This window comes from Medicago truncatula, chromosome 3, assembly GCF_003473485.1.
Source record: "Medicago truncatula cultivar Jemalong A17 chromosome 3, MtrunA17r5.0-ANR, whole genome shotgun sequence".
NCBI classification, from domain to species: Eukaryota; Viridiplantae; Streptophyta; class Magnoliopsida; order Fabales; family Fabaceae; genus Medicago; species Medicago truncatula.
The window spans coordinates 9,279,698-9,300,499 of record NC_053044.1 but is presented as its reverse complement, the minus strand read 5'-3'; the positions used below and the strand labels follow the sequence as shown (position 1 = coordinate 9,300,499).

The 20,802-nt window shown below is 33.7% G+C and overlaps 2 protein-coding genes across 3 annotated transcripts; both read right to left on the bottom strand.

The window, feature by feature from the left end:
• Window positions 1-1,764: 1,764 nt before the first annotated feature.
• On the bottom strand, window positions 1,765-6,432 carry LOC11423895 (signal peptidase complex subunit 3B). The gene is made up of 6 exons (XM_003599055.3): window positions 6,212-6,432; window positions 5,963-6,010; window positions 3,124-3,186; window positions 2,854-2,907; window positions 2,192-2,278; window positions 1,765-2,106 (listed from the first exon to the last, which is right to left on the bottom strand). Exons 1-6 carry the CDS (start codon window positions 6,335-6,337, stop codon window positions 1,981-1,983), a joined length of 504 nt encoding a protein of 167 aa, XP_003599103.1. The 5' UTR covers window positions 6,338-6,432; the 3' UTR covers window positions 1,765-1,980.
• Window positions 6,433-11,388: 4,956 nt separating this feature from the next.
• Window positions 11,389-16,705, bottom strand: LOC11421937 (putative tRNA (cytidine(34)-2'-O)-methyltransferase). Of its 2 annotated transcripts, XM_024778120.2 has the most exons (8): window positions 16,401-16,704; window positions 16,001-16,125; window positions 14,426-14,494; window positions 14,074-14,132; window positions 12,995-13,055; window positions 12,867-12,920; window positions 11,527-11,796; window positions 11,389-11,479 (listed from the first exon to the last, which is right to left on the bottom strand). In XM_024778120.2, the coding sequence occupies exons 1-8, from the start codon at window positions 16,585-16,587 to the stop codon at window positions 11,468-11,470; spliced, it is 837 nt and encodes a 278-aa protein (XP_024633888.1). In that variant the 5' UTR covers window positions 16,588-16,704; the 3' UTR covers window positions 11,389-11,467. The 2 variants fall into 2 exon arrangements, with proteins under 2 accessions (XP_024633888.1, XP_039688423.1); XM_039832489.1 differs by lacking the exons at window positions 12,995-13,055; window positions 14,074-14,132 and having other exon boundaries at window positions 16,401-16,705.
• Window positions 16,706-20,802: the final 4,097 nt, after the last annotated feature.

Here is a 20,802-nt window from a genome sequence, read left to right as displayed (position 1 = left end):
TATTCGCCAAATCTACAACGTGTAGTAGTAATTGAGTTTATATAGGAACTGGTTCCTTAGTGATACTTGATAATGACATTGATCGAGACATTATACTTAAACCAAGGATTTCTACCTCTTAATTTACTACGGACCCTAGTTTGAGAGTTAATGCTCAATTCAGGTTCACAAATTATCATTGCTTTTAAATCCACCAAGCTTTTGTTACGAGTCCCTCACATGATAATATTTTTTAAACAACACATACTAATGTGAGATTTTTTTTCTTTATTTTCTTGTTTTTTTTTTATTTCTTTTATATTCTACTGCATTATATGTATGTCTATGAGACTTTTCTTTTTCTTTTCATAAATAAAATCTTCACAATAAATTAAAAAAATATATTAAATTAGTTTTTATGCGAGGGACATATATATTAAAACCAGTTATAAATTTTTTTCTCTATAATTTAATAGATGTGACTTATATATAGTAGTACGAAAAAAACATGAGGTGGCTTGTATAGGGTCAACTTATGCGTAACACATTTGGGATAGGGGCGGAGATTTCTATACTGTCTGATTACCTTGGGTTGAGATTAATCAATCTTATAAAAAAATTCAAAATATCAATTCGAGTTTGTGAATATATTATGTACTATATGTAGATCTATTTAAAAGCAAAATAGTCTAATTAAATGGATTTTCTTATAAAATTTAAAGAAATGCATGAAAGATATATACCGACTGATCTCAAAATTTTACAAGAGATATGCTATTTGAACAACCATTTTATGAAACTTTATATTGGTTTTATAATTTGTTTAGGTTATTAAAAAAATTTCTCAACAAAGCTATATCCATCTCAAAAAGAGAGTATTAAATTTTTTACATTTCACTTCCTATTTTTTTTTTTTTTTTGCCGGAATTCGAACCCAACATTTGCATATATTATACATTTGGTTCTGATTCACTTTATAAACATGCCTCTATAGTCTATAGTAATGAGCTCAGACGTGATGGAGACTGTACTAAACAAGGGAGAACCAAGGGTGGGAAGAATTGATTCATCAGCATACCCAATGATCCCTAAAGATTGGTGTTTGATTGTTCGGTAGAAAGAATTGATTTTAATAAAATTGATTGTGTAGAATTGATTTTGGTTAAACGTGATTTAGATTAAAAATGGTTTGTGTTTAGTATGTAAAATGTGATTTGTACTATAAATTTGTGTGAAAATCATTTCTAAAACTAAAAACTACAAATCCTAAATTCAAGTAGAATCAACAAACAAAACAAAACAGAATCAAATCTACTCAACACCAACCAAACAAAACAAAATCAAATCTACTCAACACCAACCAAACATGTGAAAATCAATTATACACCTCAAAAATCAATTCTAATCAATCTAGAAGTGGAACCAAATATATACAAAGCATCATGGTGCAATTGTAGATTGAGAAGTTTTGCTTGATCACAATCCTAAATGAAAAATATTTGAACACTTGCACAAATAAAAAGAATTTAAATGTTGAAAAATAATGTGACTATATTTATTCTCTCTTTTAATTTTTTTCTGTGTCCAAATATTTTTTTATTTGGGATTGCCATTAAGTAAGATTTACTCAGTGCAGACGATCCATATATAAAGCAAAGACACCTCAGAAGGGTATGTTTTACTTTTGTCGAATAGAAGGGGTGTATGTGTTAAAATAATATTAAAAAACAGTAGGAGTTTCAAAATCTAATAGGAGTTTCAAAATCTAATAGGAGTTTCAAAATCTAATAGGAGTTAACCAGATGAACTATAAACTTTAAACAGTTGGAGAACACACCACAATAAAATTTCAAATATTCAAGTATTTAAATGCTATTCATTTCCACAATCCAAGACCAGAATTTCTTTCCTCTGATTCTAGTTCTTTGAAGAAACCTTGTATACTTGTTATAGAAAAGGCTAAAGTTACACAACAAAATACATTAACATGACAAAGAGGCATCATCTGTATTGTGCAGGCAACCGGTAACCTGGCAAGACTAATTTATCAGCGAACATTTTGCCAGTCTTTGGCATGACATGCCAGTGCAAAGTTAAGTTGAATTCTTTACCACGCAGATTGCTTCCCTGGACACGAAAAATGGCATAAATAAGGCTTAATGAAATTTAAAGCAATTCAGATTAGATAAAATATTCTTGAAGAGTTAAATACCTGATCAACGAAACGGTATTTATTTGATGTGTGAATTGTAAACTTTGCGTGCTCTTTAGTCGGAATGATGGCATCCCAGAGGGATATCTGTAAAATTGCATATCAAGAGTTTAAGAAATAGGATACAACATATACATGACAGATGCATGCAGCATAAATACCGTAAACAAACATTGAAGCTGCCACCTCAACAATGGAAATTTGAGATCCACCAACCAATCTATTACCATGACGTTCTTCTATCTATTCTCTCTTTCGAAAAAGGAGCTGGCAAGTTTAAAATTTAAGGGTCTGTAAACTTTTAAAAACTATTTTCGATTTTCATTTTCTAAAATTTGTGTTGAATTTAAATTGCTGCCACGGAGATGAAGTGAACAATTATGATGGGAAAAATATGGAAGACAAGCTAGGAAGAATGCATTTTCAGAAACAATAGAAACAGTGTTTTGGCATTCTTCAAAATTTCTGAAAATACTATATCTACTTTTGAAAACTGTGAGAAATATTGGATCTGTATTCTAAGATGTTTATTAGTTGAAGTGAAATCGAAATAAGAAACCTGGACAATGACCGGGCCCTATGTGTGTATTTCAGCAGAATATGCAAACTAGCTAAGTAACCCTCATGTGTGTATTTCAACTGATCCAAACTAGCTAACTAACCTGATTTAGGGGATGCTTTGGAGTTTCATATTCAGCAGCTAAAAATGCAAAAACCTGCAAGCATAGAAAAGAAGCAAAACTAAGTCCGTGTACATCCCCAAAACACTACGATGGGTGAAACCCAAGTGCGTATTAAATTCACGATACAACAAGATATGCAAAATTAGTTTCCATACTTCCCATCCGTACCTGATAATTAACTTATTGCTTTTATATACTTTTCAGAAAGGAAAAAAAAAAAATGTGAAAATGCAAATTGAAGTCACGAACCTGTTTTGTGTTCCATGTAAAAAGGGTTTGTAAATCTGCTGATATATTAAGTGTCAAGTAAACCTGCATGAATAGAAAGGCTCACGCTTCAGATAGGTAAGCAGTATGAATTTTGGTAAAATAGTTACGGGAATATATATAGGTAACAAAGCGACAAAGGAGTGAATCAAAGGGTTAAAATGCAAGTTACTTCCTAGCCAAATAGCCTTTGCTATGATACCAAAACATTACTTCAGCTCAGATTACAAGTCATTTTGTGCTTACTTATGCAGAAATTTTGTTAACTACAGACATGCTGTCATGATTCGATTCAGACATAATGATTTGGAGGTTTGACAAGACAGTTGGCAGTTTAAACTTCCAGTTATATACCTCAAGCCCAGGATACTATTAAGCTAAATAGGCAATCTGTATAACTGATTTCCAATCACCCAAGTTACTGTCATACCAGTCCTGAATTTCTATTTCTAAGTTGTTTTGACAAGTTCAAAAGCCAAGCCATAAGTAATATAAAAGTGCCTAAGATTAATGAGTTCGGGTATGCTCCATTTACTCCATTTAGGGTTTAGATGCAAGACATGTGGCAAAAAAATATATAACGGTTGAGATTTTAAATTAAAAAACAAATATTTGTTTAATAAAAATACATAATAATAACAAACAAATCATGTTCCCTTCTTCTCTCATATCGCAACAACCTTTATTATTTTTTAATTTAAAATCTCAACTGTTAGATATATTTTTGCCACATGTCTTGCATCCAAACCCTAAATGGAGTAAATGGAGCCTAGCCTAAATGGAGCATACCCGAACTCAAGATTAAGACGGCAGAAGTGTTAAACCAGATAAGCTTTTGAGATGAAACTTTCTCAGACAGTTTTGTTATCCGTCTGCAAAACCTGAGGTCAATGGTGCAGTATAGCTCAGTCTGGATCATGAGGACCAAATCTTGACTTTTAAAGCTTTATTAGAGACTACGATGCACAAAATCTGGTAAGACCAAAGGGACCCTGTATACCAGAATTTTGGTCAATGGAACAAGTATAACTCAGGTCAGCCCCTTATTTGTAATTCAACACTAAAAAGAAAGTCAATTGAGGGAATATTATAGAAGTCACACCCATGAAAGGAGTTTGGATCTTAGATTTGATATACAAATTTTATATGTTAAAAAAAGGAGCCCTTTCTAGATATATTAAGATCAAACAGACTTTGGAATCTCATCTCATATACATACAAGTCTAAATGGAAGGTTTAGAGAAAATAAGGATAAGCAGGCCTTCAGAAATTAAGCAAGCCTTCAGAAATCAAACTTAAGGGAAATACAAACCCTAACCATTTAGCAGCAGCTAAAGAGCTATTTTTCTGCAATTTGCGTCTGCTAAACCGCTGGATAGCCAGTGTTGTTAGGCACCACAAACGGGACATTTCCGCTCAGCTATAGATTCACTATTCACAACAAAGCAACCTATGTGAGGGTTTATAATGGAATTTACCCATAACCTATGATCAGAGAAATTTCAGATTTGAACTCAAGTCACAGTAAATCTGAGCAAAAGATCAGACCATATGTTCATCGGTGTGTGTTTCTATTCTAACAGTAGAGAAGGCAAAGAATGACATTCCCCCCTATTCATTATATCCAGATTTCATACCCTCAAACACATACATTCCTTTCTCCTTTGAATTCTTTCACAAACACCCATCCATCAAGTAGAGTGAGATAATTGACTAAACTGAATTCTTCTCCATGTAATCCGTCTCTTCCATAGGATTCTTTCATCATTAATGTTTCCTCTCTTTTTCCCCTTCACTAAATTCCCTTTTCAATATAATTCTAGCACATCACAATATGAATTGAATTTCCACCTATCACTCTCATAATTATGAAACTTATTACGCTTATACAAAAGTATACAATCATTTTGGTCCTTAAATATGTGAGACCATGTCACAATAGTCTCTAAATTTATCAAATTTACATAAACATACATAAATGCATCTCTCGGTGATCAATTTGATCCTCACGTGTCTTTTATTAGTTAGTTTGATCCTCAAGTATGTCTTTGGTTGGTCGATTTTTTGTCCTCAAATTTGTCTTCGGTTAGTCAATTTTGTGTCTAAAACTACCAACAACAACCTTAGGGGTATTTTAAGAGTAAATCTTGATTTTGGACCCTAAACGTGTGAGACGGTGTCAAAACTGTCCCAGAATGCATTATAATTATAAGACATCCCGTAGTGTATCTTTTCTATGTAATTTCAAGGACTAAATTGACTATTGACTAAGGGCTTGTTTAGGTTGTCTTATTTGCGCTTATCTACTGGCATAAATACTTGTGATACTGTTTGGAGAACCTATGAAAACATCGTATAACATTCAAAAGCTGTTTTCGGGTTACTTTCATAAGTTCTCTTTTGCTATAGAAATAGGTTATACGTAGGCACTTATCATCATAAGCGCAGATGCTACAAGCTGCAAATTAAGGCATTTATCCAAACAAAGCCTTAACAAAAAACGTATTCAACAACCAAACTAGCTAATTCTGTAATTTTAGCTTATCATTTACACATTCTAGGATAATTTTGTAATTTTCATACATTCAAAGACTATATTGACAATGACCGACTTATCTCAGGACCAAAAAACCAAAATATCTGTTCACTCAAATATTTTTTTAACTTCAATACATCCAGGCTATCAACCAACACCGGATACGACACTGACACATCAACACCGACAATAATTTGAAGGAAAAAAAAAAAATTGAATGCAATCACATGCTCAGGTGTCGTGTCAGTGTCAGACCAGGATCAAAATAATTGAAAGATGAATTACCTCGTCATTGCCGTTGGGCTGTTTCTGAAACCAGTTAACATTCAACACCTACACATCCACACAAACACGCATATAAATTTAAGAACAAGTGAATTCTCAATTTAGTCCCTCACAATTTTCTCTCAGACATTTTTATATCAAGGACAAATTAGTCTATTTATTATAATAAATCAGAAACTAATTCGTGCTCGGTATAAAAATGTCTGAGAAAATTGCGAGTGAGTGATATAGAGAGAGGGAGAGAAGTACCTGGACTTGAACAGAAGGAGATGGAGAATTGAGAGTATCAGTGAAAGAAGCGATTGCACAGATGAAACCAAGAATCGTAACCGCAAAGGTGAACAAAGCGTTCAATCTGTAACCGAATGAATGCATTTTGATTCAATTGATGAAAATTAAGAGAAATAAAATTGAGAGAGAGGGGTTTAAGAAGAAACGAAAGAAGTGTTAAGTGACGGAGTAATGGAGTGATTCTTGTTTTTGATTGGTTATAGCACGTATTCGGTGGGGTCTCATTGGTTTATTATTTTATTTAAGCAAAATTTCATTGGATTATATTTACTTCGAATATTTAGACCATTGTTGCGATATTTAATTCAAAAATATATTTTGAGTAAAAACTTGTTTTGGTTCCTTGCAATTTTCCAAGGGATCAATTAGTCTTTGAAAAAAATAGGTTAAATATTTTACCTTCGGTGGTCCTTTAAATTATATATTTATAGTATATTAATCTTTTTATCTAAAAAAAATATATATATATTTATCTTTGATTCATTGGTCCTTGATCTCGTGAACTTAACTTAGTTAGAGACAATGCATAATATATGCAAAGTTCAGGTTCAAACTTCAACCATTAAAAAAAAATAAAATAAATCATTGGTCATCTAAATAATTTCAAATTTTTATTTTAGTCTCACAATTAATAAAACTCATGTTTTGTTCCTGTTTTCTTTCGTTTGCCAAATAATTTTTTTTTTTCTTTTTGAAATAGCCAAATAAATCTCTTGTTGTTAACCCCAAATGCATATGGTGAACCTCATTAATTGTTTAGTTTAAACCGTTTTGATATTTTTTTTTAAGAAATCTTTTTTCTAAAAATACAATATTAGATTATGCATGTCTATAACCCACTTGGGTTGGCCTAGTGGTATTGCCGGGGGCTTGGGAGTATGCTCCTCCTCAAGGTCTCAAGTTCGATTCTCTCTGATGCTAATTTGAGCGGGCTGTTTAGCTTCTTTAAAAAAAAAAAGGATTATGCATGTCTATTATAATTGTACACTACCAAAAAAAATAAAATTCAATGGATCAAAATGAAAACTTGAAATTATTTAGGGGATCAATGGATCTAATAAGCCTATTTTTTGTTACAAATTAGTCATTTAAATCATAAAATATTTACACCGTTTTCAAGCAACTTCGTTAAAAAGTGCTTATAAACCATTTAATATTAAGATGGTAGGTCCAAAAGTACTTATGACATCATGCATGATTATTTATACACATTTTCTTCTTATTGTTTTTGAATTTCAAACATAATTTTACATATAAATATTTGATCAACAATATTATAAATCAAGTAATTGATCAATTTTGTTTTGAATCAAGACCGAATAACACACTTATGAGCTCTAGTTTTGAGAGCAATGAATTTGGACAAACCAACTTAACATTAAACATCCACATAACACTTTTTGATTGAGTTTGATGAAATTAGGATAATGGTGCAAATATTTTATGACTTAAAGGACAAATTTATAACTAAGAAAATTAAATAACTAACTAGTTATAATTATGTAACTTAAAGGATCACAAATAATATTTGACCATAAAAATTTATGTTTAGTATGCAATTATCAAAGACTAACTTGTATTTTATTTTTGTTAGGAAATGAACTGGTTCGTCAAAAAATGATATTGGATTAAAGTGAGTTTTCACTCTTTTTTATTTGAAGGAGTGACTAAAGAACTGATTTAAATGGTTAGAGATATGGATCCTTTAAGTTTGAATTTTTACATATGAAAAAAATTTGATTGAAAGGTAAAATTCACTTTGTGTGTCCTACAAACTTTTTGACGGAGATTAGTCGGTGTTAAATGATAATGGACATTTTGTACAAATAACATAATAAAAAAATATAGTGTGTTTAGTTTTGTAATGACTAAAATTAAATTTCCCATCATTCAATTAAAAAAAATATTTACATAAAAGTATATTTAACAAATTTAAGAGTGAAAAATATTTTTCCTCCTAAAAAACGAGTAAAAATCATATTTAGTCTCATAAAAAAAGAAAAAATTATATTAAAAAAGAACTACAAATATAAGCTCAAAGTTTGAATTTAGACTAAAGATCAAAGAGAAACTTAGACATTCCAATTCAGTTGAGACCTCTAAGAACCCTTATCCTCAACCAGTCACTCCATAATATATTATTAAAAAGGAAAAAAATATGTACACGACGGAGGCCAAACCAATACCCTAAAAAAAGGCCAAAAGCAAGCAAAAAAGAAAAACAACAAATAGAAACAACACTAAAGAAAAGTGGGACTACTTAACCACCCTTGGGTTCACCCTTGGTGTGAGTGTTATAGGAATTGTTTTTAATTTTTTCTTCTTCTTATGATTCTTCGTTAGATAAGGAGTAAAAAGAGCCTCTGAAACCTTGTTCGCAGTAACGAAAACATGTTGAACTAATTCAAGATCTATCTCCAACATAGGGCATCAATGTAGAGGCACCACTGGTAGCGCTTTAGCTAACTGAGTTTCGCGAAAAAATTCATCTTGTGATGATACATCATGGTTTTCTGCATGAAATTGTGCTTCTAGGGCAGTTGCAACTTGAGAAGGCGAGGCATTAATGGTAGACAATTTCTAAAATAGGGGAGTTGCATCCAAAATGTTGAACCTTACCCATTGTATCAATTCTTCCCATGATTTCATGCTCATGAACTGCTAATTCAATCAGACCATTCAAACGGGAGTTGTGCTACTCAGCGTTCTCCTCAACAACTGAAGGCATATGTTAAGGGTTGACCTGTTGAGCCATTGGATCCAAAATAAAAAGAATATGCTCCTTACTACCCTGTCTTACCAAAGTAGAATCATTTCCTACTTCATCTCTGACATTATCTAAAGCAAAGGGAAGACTTAGAGATCGGTCGCATAACATTGTTTGGTCCTGTAGGCTGCTCCGAATATCTTTTGGACACATAACCACATTAAGATATGGAGGTGAAATTAAAATAACAACATTTTGGTCAGCAAGAGCTTCAAATGTTTTAGATGTACCAACATCCTTAACTTTCTCAACATATTTATGAATCGTTGGCCTAATAACATGCTCCAATTTTTTACCTCGATCAACCTGGCCAATAACCTTCTTAAGGTGTAACCAGCAATTCAGTGACGCTTTGGTCAATGCTTTTATAATGTAGACAAAAATCGGGTAACCATTTAGAGACCACTTCCAAGTTGAAGGCAAAATCATCTCTTTCTACCATTACTTCGTCAAAGATGTTTCGCGAGAGATCCAAGTCCGCTAAAATTCCTGCATAATGGCTGCAAACCCTATTTTGTGTGGCCATGTCTAATGGGAGAGACATACCCATTGCGTTTCCACCTTTTTATCTAATATATTGATCTGCCTTTTAAAAAAAACACTGTTGACAAAAAAATTAAATTCCAAACTAGTCCTTTACATTTTTATATAGGGGACAAATCAACCCCTCAATTGAATTGACAGAAGAACTAATTTGTCCCACATATAGAAATATGAGAGACTAATTTAGTATTATATTTTGTTGGAAATTTGAGTTATACACTACAAATTATGAGAGACTAAAATTAGTCTTTATTCTAGAATTTATTTGAGCGGAGGCAAAGGGCTAGTCCCCTAATACTAAATATTTTTTTGAGACAAATTTATTATGATGAAATGATGTCATAGTTTAAGGTAGTTAAAAGTTAAAACCTTTGAGGTGAGTGAACACATACAAAATAAATTATATTAAGAAACTAGTGAAAGCTCAAATCTACAATATGTTGGATAAAAGTTAGGTCATTCTCAATTAAACAAACTCCTTAGGTTAACTTTTTTAAATAAATATTTGATTTTTTATTTCTAGGATTTTTAGATGATGTTCTACTAAATTTTACCAATATGTACATGTGTATCTTACACCTTTTTCATTTGAACAAAAAGTCATTTCGTTAGTTTAAACAATAGTGAATTTATTGGTGTTAATAAGTTAAGTTCTTTGTTAAAAGTTTCCCTTATTCCATCTTTCTCTCCTCCACCATCAACCAAGCGACAACGTAGAGAAAAATACATCGATGTTTCACACTTCCACAAGATAACATGATCAAGTACAAATTTTGATGCATTACCCTTTTCATATTAACCATTAGTAAATTGATAAGTTGGAGAAAGGATTATCCAGAAGTCCTAGCTCAACCGGTAAAAATGCCGAAATTGTTAGGCTGGATGCCATGATTGGGGTTCGAACCCCGGTACATTCACTTGTGTGTGGGTTTATAATAGCTTTGCCATTTCGTCTATCTAAAAAAAAAAAAAAGTTGGAGAAAGGATTCATTTTGCTTGAAAGATTCTAAATGGCACATACTAAACATTAAGAAATGAGATATTGCGGGTTCAGACATGTCTTTCAACATACCAAATGTTCATGAAACTATTATTTGAATTTTGAAATGTTTTACGGGACAACTTTGTTAACAATTCTAGAGAGCTGATTTATAATATATATTTTTTGGAGCATGAATATGTGGCCCCAGGGACGAAAATGAAAGCAAATCGCTAAAGTTAACGTCATGGACCAATATGGCTAACAAATTTGAATAAGAGATTATTGTGTTTTTGCGTGAGTCAGAGACTACTATCACCGTGAGGTGCACATCTAGGGACCAAAATGATGGTTTTCCTGAGAAACAATGACAGGTAAGCGTTTTTGTTTGAATAAAAGTGGCTGATGCATAGTGTCCAAGAAAGCTCAAAAAGAGTGTGCAAGAACACTTATTTGGTGCAGAGAAAGTAAGTTGTGGCTCCCTTGTTGAAGAGAATCTTGGTAGTTTGTAACCTCCAACACAGTACGAGACAAGGTCGTTTATGAGGGAGTTACAATTGCACTAGTAATTTGCTTAAACATGATCAAAACCAACAAACGTGTAGTTTAGTTGAATCAACCACGGTTTAACCACTTCAATCGTGGTACAAACCAGTTCAACCAGACTGCAGTGTAAACAGGATCAAACCGACCGACAAACTCGCCAGTTCCCGATTCAACTAGTTGAACTGGCCGGTTCGGTCGAGTTTTTAAAACACTGAATATAAGTATGTAAATCATATGATAAACCCAGATTAATTCTTCTTAAAGCTCCCTAAATAGGACTGTGCCTTGATCAGGTTTCAGGTCATGACAAGCATAATCAATTAAGAAAAAAGCCAAGAGAATGTTCTCTATATTGAAATGAAATGAAATTATATAATGATCAGCCAAAAATGTCTTCACTAATGAATGAAATAAATTATATAATGGTCAGCCAAAAATGTCTTCAGTAATGAAGGATTCCTCCTCAGTATCAATACATGTTTCTGAAGGTATCTGAAGTGATTCATAGTTTAGTTGTCTAGAAGCTTCATATAAAGCTATGCCAACACTTACTGATAGATTCAAACACCTGACATATGTTTCAACCATTGGGATCTTGATAGTTCCACCACCAAATGGTTCAGTTTTGCAATCTAACAACGCTTCAGGTGGAAGACCAGTAGTTTCAGCACCAAATAAAAGATAATCGCCTTTTCTGTATGAAAAGTCCTGCAACATACAAAGAAACCATAGGTCCATTCAAATTTTCCTTATATTAATTTGTTTTGGAAGCAAAGACAAATAATCCTTTTAACACATAATAAGCAATCTCATGCATTTTTGTTTGAATCCCGTCCACGAAATGGCCTACGTATTTCGCAGTTACCATATATTGCTTGCAATATTGCAATGGATAAAGCTTAGGTACGGCGCTATAGACACTGTTCCTACTGTTCTGAACTAAAAGATAGAATTAACCGTCACAGACAATTTTGAAATAGCATGATAAAATTATTTCTCGAGTAAAAAACCGTCTTTTGCGAGAAAAAGTAAGAACATCACCATAAGCATTGTATCAAAGTTTAGTCCTATTGCAATATTGGATCATCCATAAGAGTTTGAAAAAATATTTTCTCTTTTCACTTTTAATTACAAATTTGGCATATTGTTTTCAATTTGTTTCCTGATTTCAAAGATATGTAAACTTAATGAAAACAAGGCAGATTTTTTGTAATTAAAACTCAATAGAAAATAAAAACAGAAAAAGTTTCCTGATACCAAATGGACCCTAAATAAGAAAATATTAGACATTTTCTCTAACATGAATTGATAAATTACTTCATCTCCAGTAAAAAGATTTAGATTTCTTATGACCTGCATATTTATTTATACTGAAATACAAGGCTTAATACTCTCTTTACTTTGATGGTAAGAAAATGATTCATTCTAATACACTTATATAATGATTAATAATCACCATACGATGTAGATTTTGTATTTCTAGTGAAACCAGTCTACTTAAACTGGTTTCAATAGAAAAACAAAATCTACATTGTATGGTGTATATACATTGTAGAATATACACTTGGTCTGTTTCTGCAGACAAGTTATTTATTCTCTCATGTTTTGATGCAATTGAAAGGAACATAATATTTTATATTGTACAAACAATTGGTTCAACAGAAAATAAAATCTTGGAAATTTACTTTTTGAATAAACGACATAATAAGAGATAGGTTAATCACCATGCATCAAATAGAGAAATGCTATCATTAAAGGGACTATGCTATTAAACTTACAGAGTGAATTTTTGTTCCCCTCTTTGTAAATGCTAGCAACCTCTTTTCACCCTCCTGTACCAAATAATAGATATGTACAGTTAAAACGACGAAGATTCCAGCAACTTAACATTTAGGATGATAATCACCTGTTGCAAAAAATAATCACGAAAACCTTCCCAAGAATCGTGAATTTTAACAACCACATATCTGCAATTTTGTGTTAATGGAAACAAATATAAAACACCAATGCAATTGTGTTAATATAATGTTTTTTAAGATAAAACAGTATTAGATCAGGTGAAACTGGGGAAGGGGGGGAGGGGGGTTGGGCAGCTCAACTGGTTTGAGCTAAGGGACACAGAGTTGGAGGTCCTGGGTTCAAACCCAGACAACGGAGACAAACTAATCTAATAACTAACTACAAACATTTGCCATTCAAAACATTGATTTTTTTTTTGAAAAGCAACGCCCTTTAACAAGTGAAAACAAGATTTAGAGTAAGCATAGGAGCCAATAAGGATCAAGCAGAACTCAATTTGAAATAAATCACGATGGACAGATAGGTAACAGTACTAGTAGCCTATTCGTGATTCGTTTCACCGAATTGTTACAACAGTTCGGTAAAACTGAACCGAACTGGTATAATACAAAAGGTTTTGTGCACCGGTTCTGTGTTTCCAATCCCAACCAGAACTACATTTAGTCCTTTACCAAAAACTGAAATGTACATTTTCGAACCAAACTAACTCTTTGTATGAAGCACGGATACGGACACCGGACACAACACAGACACACCGACACGGCTTATAATTTGAGAAAATCACATAATTCCGTGTAATTATATGTGTCGGTGTCGGACACGACACACATGTCGGACACCGAGACACGCCTAATCCGAGGAGTGTCCGTGCTTCATACTGACTATTAAAAACTCAAAAATCGAACCGAATATTAAGCCGTTAAAAAAACAAAAACTAAACCAAACTGTTAAACTGAACTGCACCAAAAAGAACTAAACTGTGGGATAGTTCATGAACTGAACTGGTTCAGTTCGTGAGCTTCCCATCACAGTTCAATTTTTTTCCGTGTTGTTCAGTTTGATTTATTGGATCGATTCAGATTTTGGTTTTTGTTGAACACTCCTAATACTTTTTTTCTTAAATAGCATAAGAGATTCAAATGAAATAAAGGTTTCAACATTAAAGAAGCATATATCTAAGGATACGGCCAGTAGTCCAATCCAGCTCGCTTTAGTTTGGTATCATCCACCTTATATCCTAATGGCTGAAAAGATAGAGCAATACAAAGGCTATAATTAGTATTTTGCAGCATTGTTAAATAGCGGCTATAGTGGCGCAATAGGGTAGCTGAATTTGGACGAATTAATATTGTTCCACGATACACTATTAAATACAAAATGTTGTCAAATAGAGGCTATAGTGGCGCTGCCGTTATAAGAAACTGCTATTTTTTGCGATTCGCGGATGACAACGCAAGTAATTTGCAACAAATTTGAAAATAGAAGACAATCATATTATCAAATGTAAATAACTGTTGAGTTAGAAAACAAAACTCACCCCAACTAAGTGTAGTCCAACAGCTGATGCTGCACATGTTCTAGCAATGCAGCCAGTGTTTCCTGGAATCTACCAAGAACAACATAAATATCAAAGAACCCTTTGGTAATTGAGATTTTAATCGAAGCTAAAAATATGTACACGAAAGTAAATAATAGTTACAACAATTACATCATTCTAGAAATAGTCAAATCCCAATCTTTAACCAAGAATAAAAATTGTCTTTTGTAGATTGATTTTATATTCACATATAGATTAGAGCGTAAAAGAGTACAATTTGACACACCCCTGAGAGGATTATGATTTCTATTTGCTATCATGTTTGTTGCTAAAGCTTATACTCAACAGTTCAATAAAGTCTTTATACATAGTCCAAAATAACCTTGCAATTCCATGATTTATCATACAACTGCTAATAAATTTCAAGTGAATCACCAATTTAGTCTCTAAAACTGTAAGAGTGTAAATTTAGTCTGTGAAATTGTAGGATGTTTGAAAATTTGAAATTTCAAAATAGTCATTGAATTTGAAAATCTTCGAAAACTTGTTAACAGTCCCTGAATATGTGAGTCATTGTCACTATAATTCCTAATAGTACTAAAAATACAAAAATATCCTAAAGAGTGTCTTCCGTTAGCAATCTCAAGGATCAAACTAAAGCGAAAGACATATCAAGGACCAAACAAAGTACCAAAATATACATTCAAAGATGTTTCTATAATTTTCATACATTCAAGAACTATAGTGACACCGCCTCATGTTCAAAGACAATTGTAACTGTTTACACCTCTAGTTTTATAAAGTTTTTGCTCCCACCTACCCCTACTTTACTTCATCAGTGTATTTTTTTTTGTATGTATTAAAGAGTAAACATTCATTTCGGTCCCTAAATGTGCGAGACGATATCATTGTAGTCTCTAATTGTATCAAAACATAAACAACATCCTCGAATGTGTCTTCTGTTATTAATTCATGGATGAAATTAACAAATAAAAGTCAAATTGACGACCAAATTAACTAACAGAAGACAAATTGATGACGAAACTAACAGAAGACATGCTTAATAACGAAACTGACTAGCAAAAGACACATTCGTCGATGCTTTTGTAAATTTTATATACTCAGGGGAACATGTAAACCACCAAATTTGTCCCTGACTCTGTAGGGAACTCTCAAATAAATCCCTAAGATTATGAATATTTCAAAAAGGTCTCTGACTCTATTAAAGTGTCAGGTTTGTCCCTATATTTAATCACCTACTATCAATCAAGTCCCTATATTTTAACAAGTAACTATCAATTTGGTCCCTAAGTTTATCCACGTACTATCGATTTAGTCCTTAGCATATTCTTTGAAGAACTAATATAGTAAAATTTAACAAAGTCAGGGACCTTTCTGAAATATTCATAAAATCAGTTACCTATTTGACAGCATCCTACAAAGTCGCGGACTAATTTGGTGGTTTACTCAGTCACGAACTATAGTGACATGGCTTGACATATATTCAAGTATTCAAATGGATAGTTATTCGTATATATTACGGTAAATCTGGATTTGAATTATAGAATGTTATACCTGAGGTGAAACAAGCACAACCTGAAGAATCTTGGAATGCGATGCTTGATTAACCCCTTCTCCCACACCCTGTGGCAAACTACCTTCTTTACTGCTTATCTCATTTTCAGCAGCAACAGAACCATCTATATCACCATTTAAACAACAACATTAGAAAATAATTAAAATAACAAAATCAACGTCTCAGGTTCCCAGTGCCAATTTCGGTGGGCTAGTCCATACAGAGTTTTGCTAAGCTCTAACTTTAAATGCCCCGCAAGTGAACAGTAGGACTGAACCACCTGGATTAATCAGTCCTTGGGCCGGATATCAAGTTTTAAAAAAAAAAAAAAACAAAAGCAAATTAACCATATATATATACAGAGAGAGAGAGAGAGAGAGAGAGAGAGAGAGAGATTACTAGTAGCGAGAGAAGAGGAAAGGGGGAGAAGGTGGGGAGGGGAGGAAATGGAGGGAAAAGGTGAGGTGGGTTTGAAGTGAAGTTGACGAAAAAGAGAGAGTTTGGATCGAAAATGATAAGGATTTGCTGCTGCTGCTGCTAGGTTGAGGGATTTCAGTCTGAGGGCAGCAGGAAATGGTATGTCCATCGCTTGACAATGCTGCTGCTGCTGCTTCTTTCCGTCTATCCGATGGGGAGAGAGAGAGAGAGACGAGTGTTCCCTTTGGAAGCATGCTCTCACTTGTTTGAGTGACTAAAAGCATCCACAATAACCATCGTATCTCACACAAATTTTTTAACCGGACTTAGTAATCAATTATCAATAATTTATATTATTATATTTTTTTTAATTTTTTTCTATTAAAAAGAAAAAGTTGATTCCACTTGAGATTAAGGTCTTAAGTGAAACCTAGGATCTTATAAGATATAGTGCTGTCAAAACAAGCTAGCTCGTAAGAGCCGACTCGTCAAGCCCGATTAATTGTAAGGTTTGACCTTTAAATATTGGAAAAATGTTTTTCTGACTTAAGAAACTTCATATTGACACATGTAAATGACCTAAGAGCCCCTAACGGTAGTTAATTGTCGTTGCTTTTTTCCCCCCAAAATCAAAAAACCCCTAGGTCCTATTCACTCATCACCTTACCTCACCATACCATTCTACAAAAAAATCCCCATTTCAAAAATCTTTTGTCAAAATCATGGTTCCAAATCATTGCTGATCGATTGCTAATAAATCTTCCAAGGTTTGAATAGTCCTAGTTAACTACCGAATCATACTATTCCAAATTCATGAAGTTTTGTAAAATTTTCTAAGTGTCTAGCGGCAGTTAACACCCACCGACTCCCAGCGGTAGTTAATGTTGGAACAAAATGTGTTTCACAAAGAACCTTATTAAGTTTTGATGATAACAAGGTATTAAAAATTGTCAATTGGTTATTACTAATAATTGTTCAAGTGTACAGGACCAAAGGCTACTCAAGTTATTTTTAATAGGTCTTGGAAGAACAATGGAAAGAAAAAGAAATTCTGAGCATCTGAAGAAAACTGCTCCTGAAGCTAAACTGCTCCTGAAGCTAAACTGCTCCTGAAGAGATGACGTCATCAGAAGCAGAAAGTCATCAGAAGCAGAAAGTCATCAGAAGCAAAAGTTTTCATCAGAAGCAATATCTTCACCAGAAGCTACATTTGATCCTTTAATCAAACTGAAGATTCAAAGTTGCTGATTCTCAATTCAGTCTTATCAAAGAAGAACGAAGAACTGAAAGGGAGGTATCAACGGATATATGAAAAGCACTGAGCACTTGTCTCTCATTAATAGAGTTGACAAAGTACAAGTGTACAACCACTACCTCCACTACTCTGTTTTCTGTCTACGCTACAAGACAAAACAACAGCCATGCCTGCAGAAGTTGTACAACTCAAGATGGGAATGAATTTGAAGTTTATTCTTCAAAGGACTACACCCAAATCAGGCAAAGGATCACTGGTGGATAATCAAAGGATTTCAAACGACTCTTTAGACGTGCTGATTATCTCAACGTCTCTTTCACGCCTCTATATAAAGGAGTGAAGACTTGAAGATAAAATAGAAATATACACAAGTTCAAAAGCGCCAAAACTCTGTCAATTTGATTCTAAAAAGCACACTGAATTTCTGCACTGATTTGATACATCTTAGAAATTCAAAGTCTAGAGTCTTTTCTGTATTGTATTGTGAACACCACTGATTGTATATCAAGTGTTCAATTCAAACTCAATTCTCTGTATTTTTGTTTGATTAGAAGTCTCTTGCCTGCGTGCTTGAGCATTGGAAGACTCTTGCGTGTGTGCTTGAGCATAGTTTTGTGAAGTCTCATACTTAGAAAGTATTGAGCAGTTGTAATCTTGTGATTATAGTGAAATCTCCTTGGAAGTGCAAGGGGGACTGGACTACTTCCGTGTTGTGGAAGGAACCAGGATAACTGCTTGTGTCTTTGTCTTTCTTTTCTCTGCTCTGTTCTTTCCGCTGCATATCTGATTCTGATCATTTCATCAGAAGCACTCTCACTCTGCTTCTGAAGTTTTATCAGAAGAAGAATTTTTTTTAGACAGAAAAAGAAAACACAATTCAACCCCCCCCTTCTTGTGTTTTTCTCACCTTCAATTGGTATCAGAGCTTGCTCTGTTATCACAGCACTTAACCGTGTTACAGTTCAAGATCTATTAGAAAAACATGTCTGGAGATGAGGAATCAACTACTACAAAATACACAAGTGTCAAGCATGACTATGATACTGCTGACAAGAAAACAGACTCTGGAAAAGCTCCAAAGTTTAATGGAGATCCAGAAGAGTTTTCATGGTGGAAAACTAATATGTACAGCTTTATCATGGGATTGGATGAAGAGCTATGGGATATACTGGAAGATGGAGTTGATGATCTGGATTTGGATGAAGAAGGAGCTGCCATAGACAGAAGAATACATACTCCTGCTCAGAAGAAGCTTTATAAGAAACACCACAAGATAAGAGGAATCATTGTGGCTTCTATACCTCGCACCGAATACATGAAAATGAGTGACAAATCTACTGCGAAGGCCATGTTTGCTTCTCTATGTGCAAACTTTGAAGGCAGCAAGAAAGTAAAAGAGGCTAAAGCTTTGATGTTAGTTCATCAGTATGAACTTTTCAGAATGAAGGATGATGAGAGTATAGAAGAAATGTACTCAAGATTTCAAACTTTAGTTTCTGGATTGCAAATACTGAAGAAAAGCTATGTTTCTTCTGATCATGTTAGTAAGATTTTGAGAAGCCTACCTTCAAGATGGAGACCCAAAGTAACTGCCATTGAGGAAGCTAAGGATCTAAATACTTTAAGTGTTGAAGATCTTGTTAGCTCACTCAAAGTGCATGAAATGAGTCTAAATGAGCATGAAACCTCTAAGAAGAGTAAATCCATTGCTTTACCATCTAAAGGAAGGACCTCAAAGTCTTCCAAAGCCTACAAAGCCAGTGAATCTGAAGAAGAATCACCTGATGGAGATTCTGATGAAGATCAATCTGTAAAGATGGCTATGCTGTCCAACAAGCTTGAGTATCTGGCAAGGAAGCAGAAGAAATTTTTGAGCAAGAAAGGTAGCTACAAGAACTTCAAGAAAGAAGATCAGAAGGGATGCTTCAATTGTAAGAAGCCTGGTCATTTCATTGCTGATTGCCCTGATCTTCAAAAGGAGAAGTTTAAAGGCAAATCCAAGAAATCAAGCTTCAACTCCAGTAAATTCAGAAAGCAAATCAAAAAGAGCTTGATGGCAACCTGGGAAGATTTGGATAGTGAGTCTGGTTCTGATAAAGAAGAAGCTGATGATGATGCTAAGGCAGCCGTTGGGTTAGTAGCAACAGTATCATCAGAAGCAGTATCAGAAGCTGAATCAGATTCAGAAGATGAAAATGAGGTATATTCCAAAATCCCTAGACAAGAACTTGTTGATTCTCTAAAAGAACTTTTATCACTGTTTGAACACAGAACCAATGAGTTGACAGATTTAAAAGAAAAATATGTTGATTTGATGAAACAACAAAAGTCAACTTTATTGGAACTAAAAGCTTCTGAAGAAGAACTCAAAGGGTTTAACCTCATATCAGCAACATATGAAGATAGACTCAAGAGTCTTTGTCAGAAGCTACAAGAAAAATGTGATAAAGGTTCAGGCAATAAACATGAGATTGCCTTGGATGATTTTATTATGGCTGGAATAGACAGAAGCAAAGTTGCTTCTATGATCTACAGCACATACAAGAACAAAGGCAAAGGGATTGGATATTCTGAGGAGAAATCCAAAGAATACAGTCTCAAGAGCTACTGTGATTGTATCAAGGATGGATTGAAATCCACCTTTGTGCCTGAAGGTACAAATGCTATAACTGCTGTTCAGTCAAAACCTGAAGCTTCTGGTTCACAGGCTAAGATCACATCAAAGCCAGAAAACCTTAAGATCAAGGTAATGACAAAATCTGTTCCTAAGAGTCAAAAGATTACAATTCTGAAAAGATCAGAAACTGCTCATCAGAATCTGATTAAACCAGAATCTAAAATCCCAAAACAAAAGGATCAGAAGAACAAAGCAGCTACTGCTTCTGAGAAAACAATACCAAAAGGTGTCAAACCTAAAGTATTGAATGATCAGAAGCCACTCAGCATTCACCCTAAGGTACAAGGGAGGAAAAGTAAAACCTCCAAAACTAACTCAAAAGGACCCATAAAGATATGGGTACCTAAATCTGAATTGTCCAAAAATGCAGGTGTGCTTAAGGGCAAGAGAGAAACAAAGGTCATGGTACCTAGACAGCGGATGTTCAAGGCACATGACTGGAGAGAAAGCTA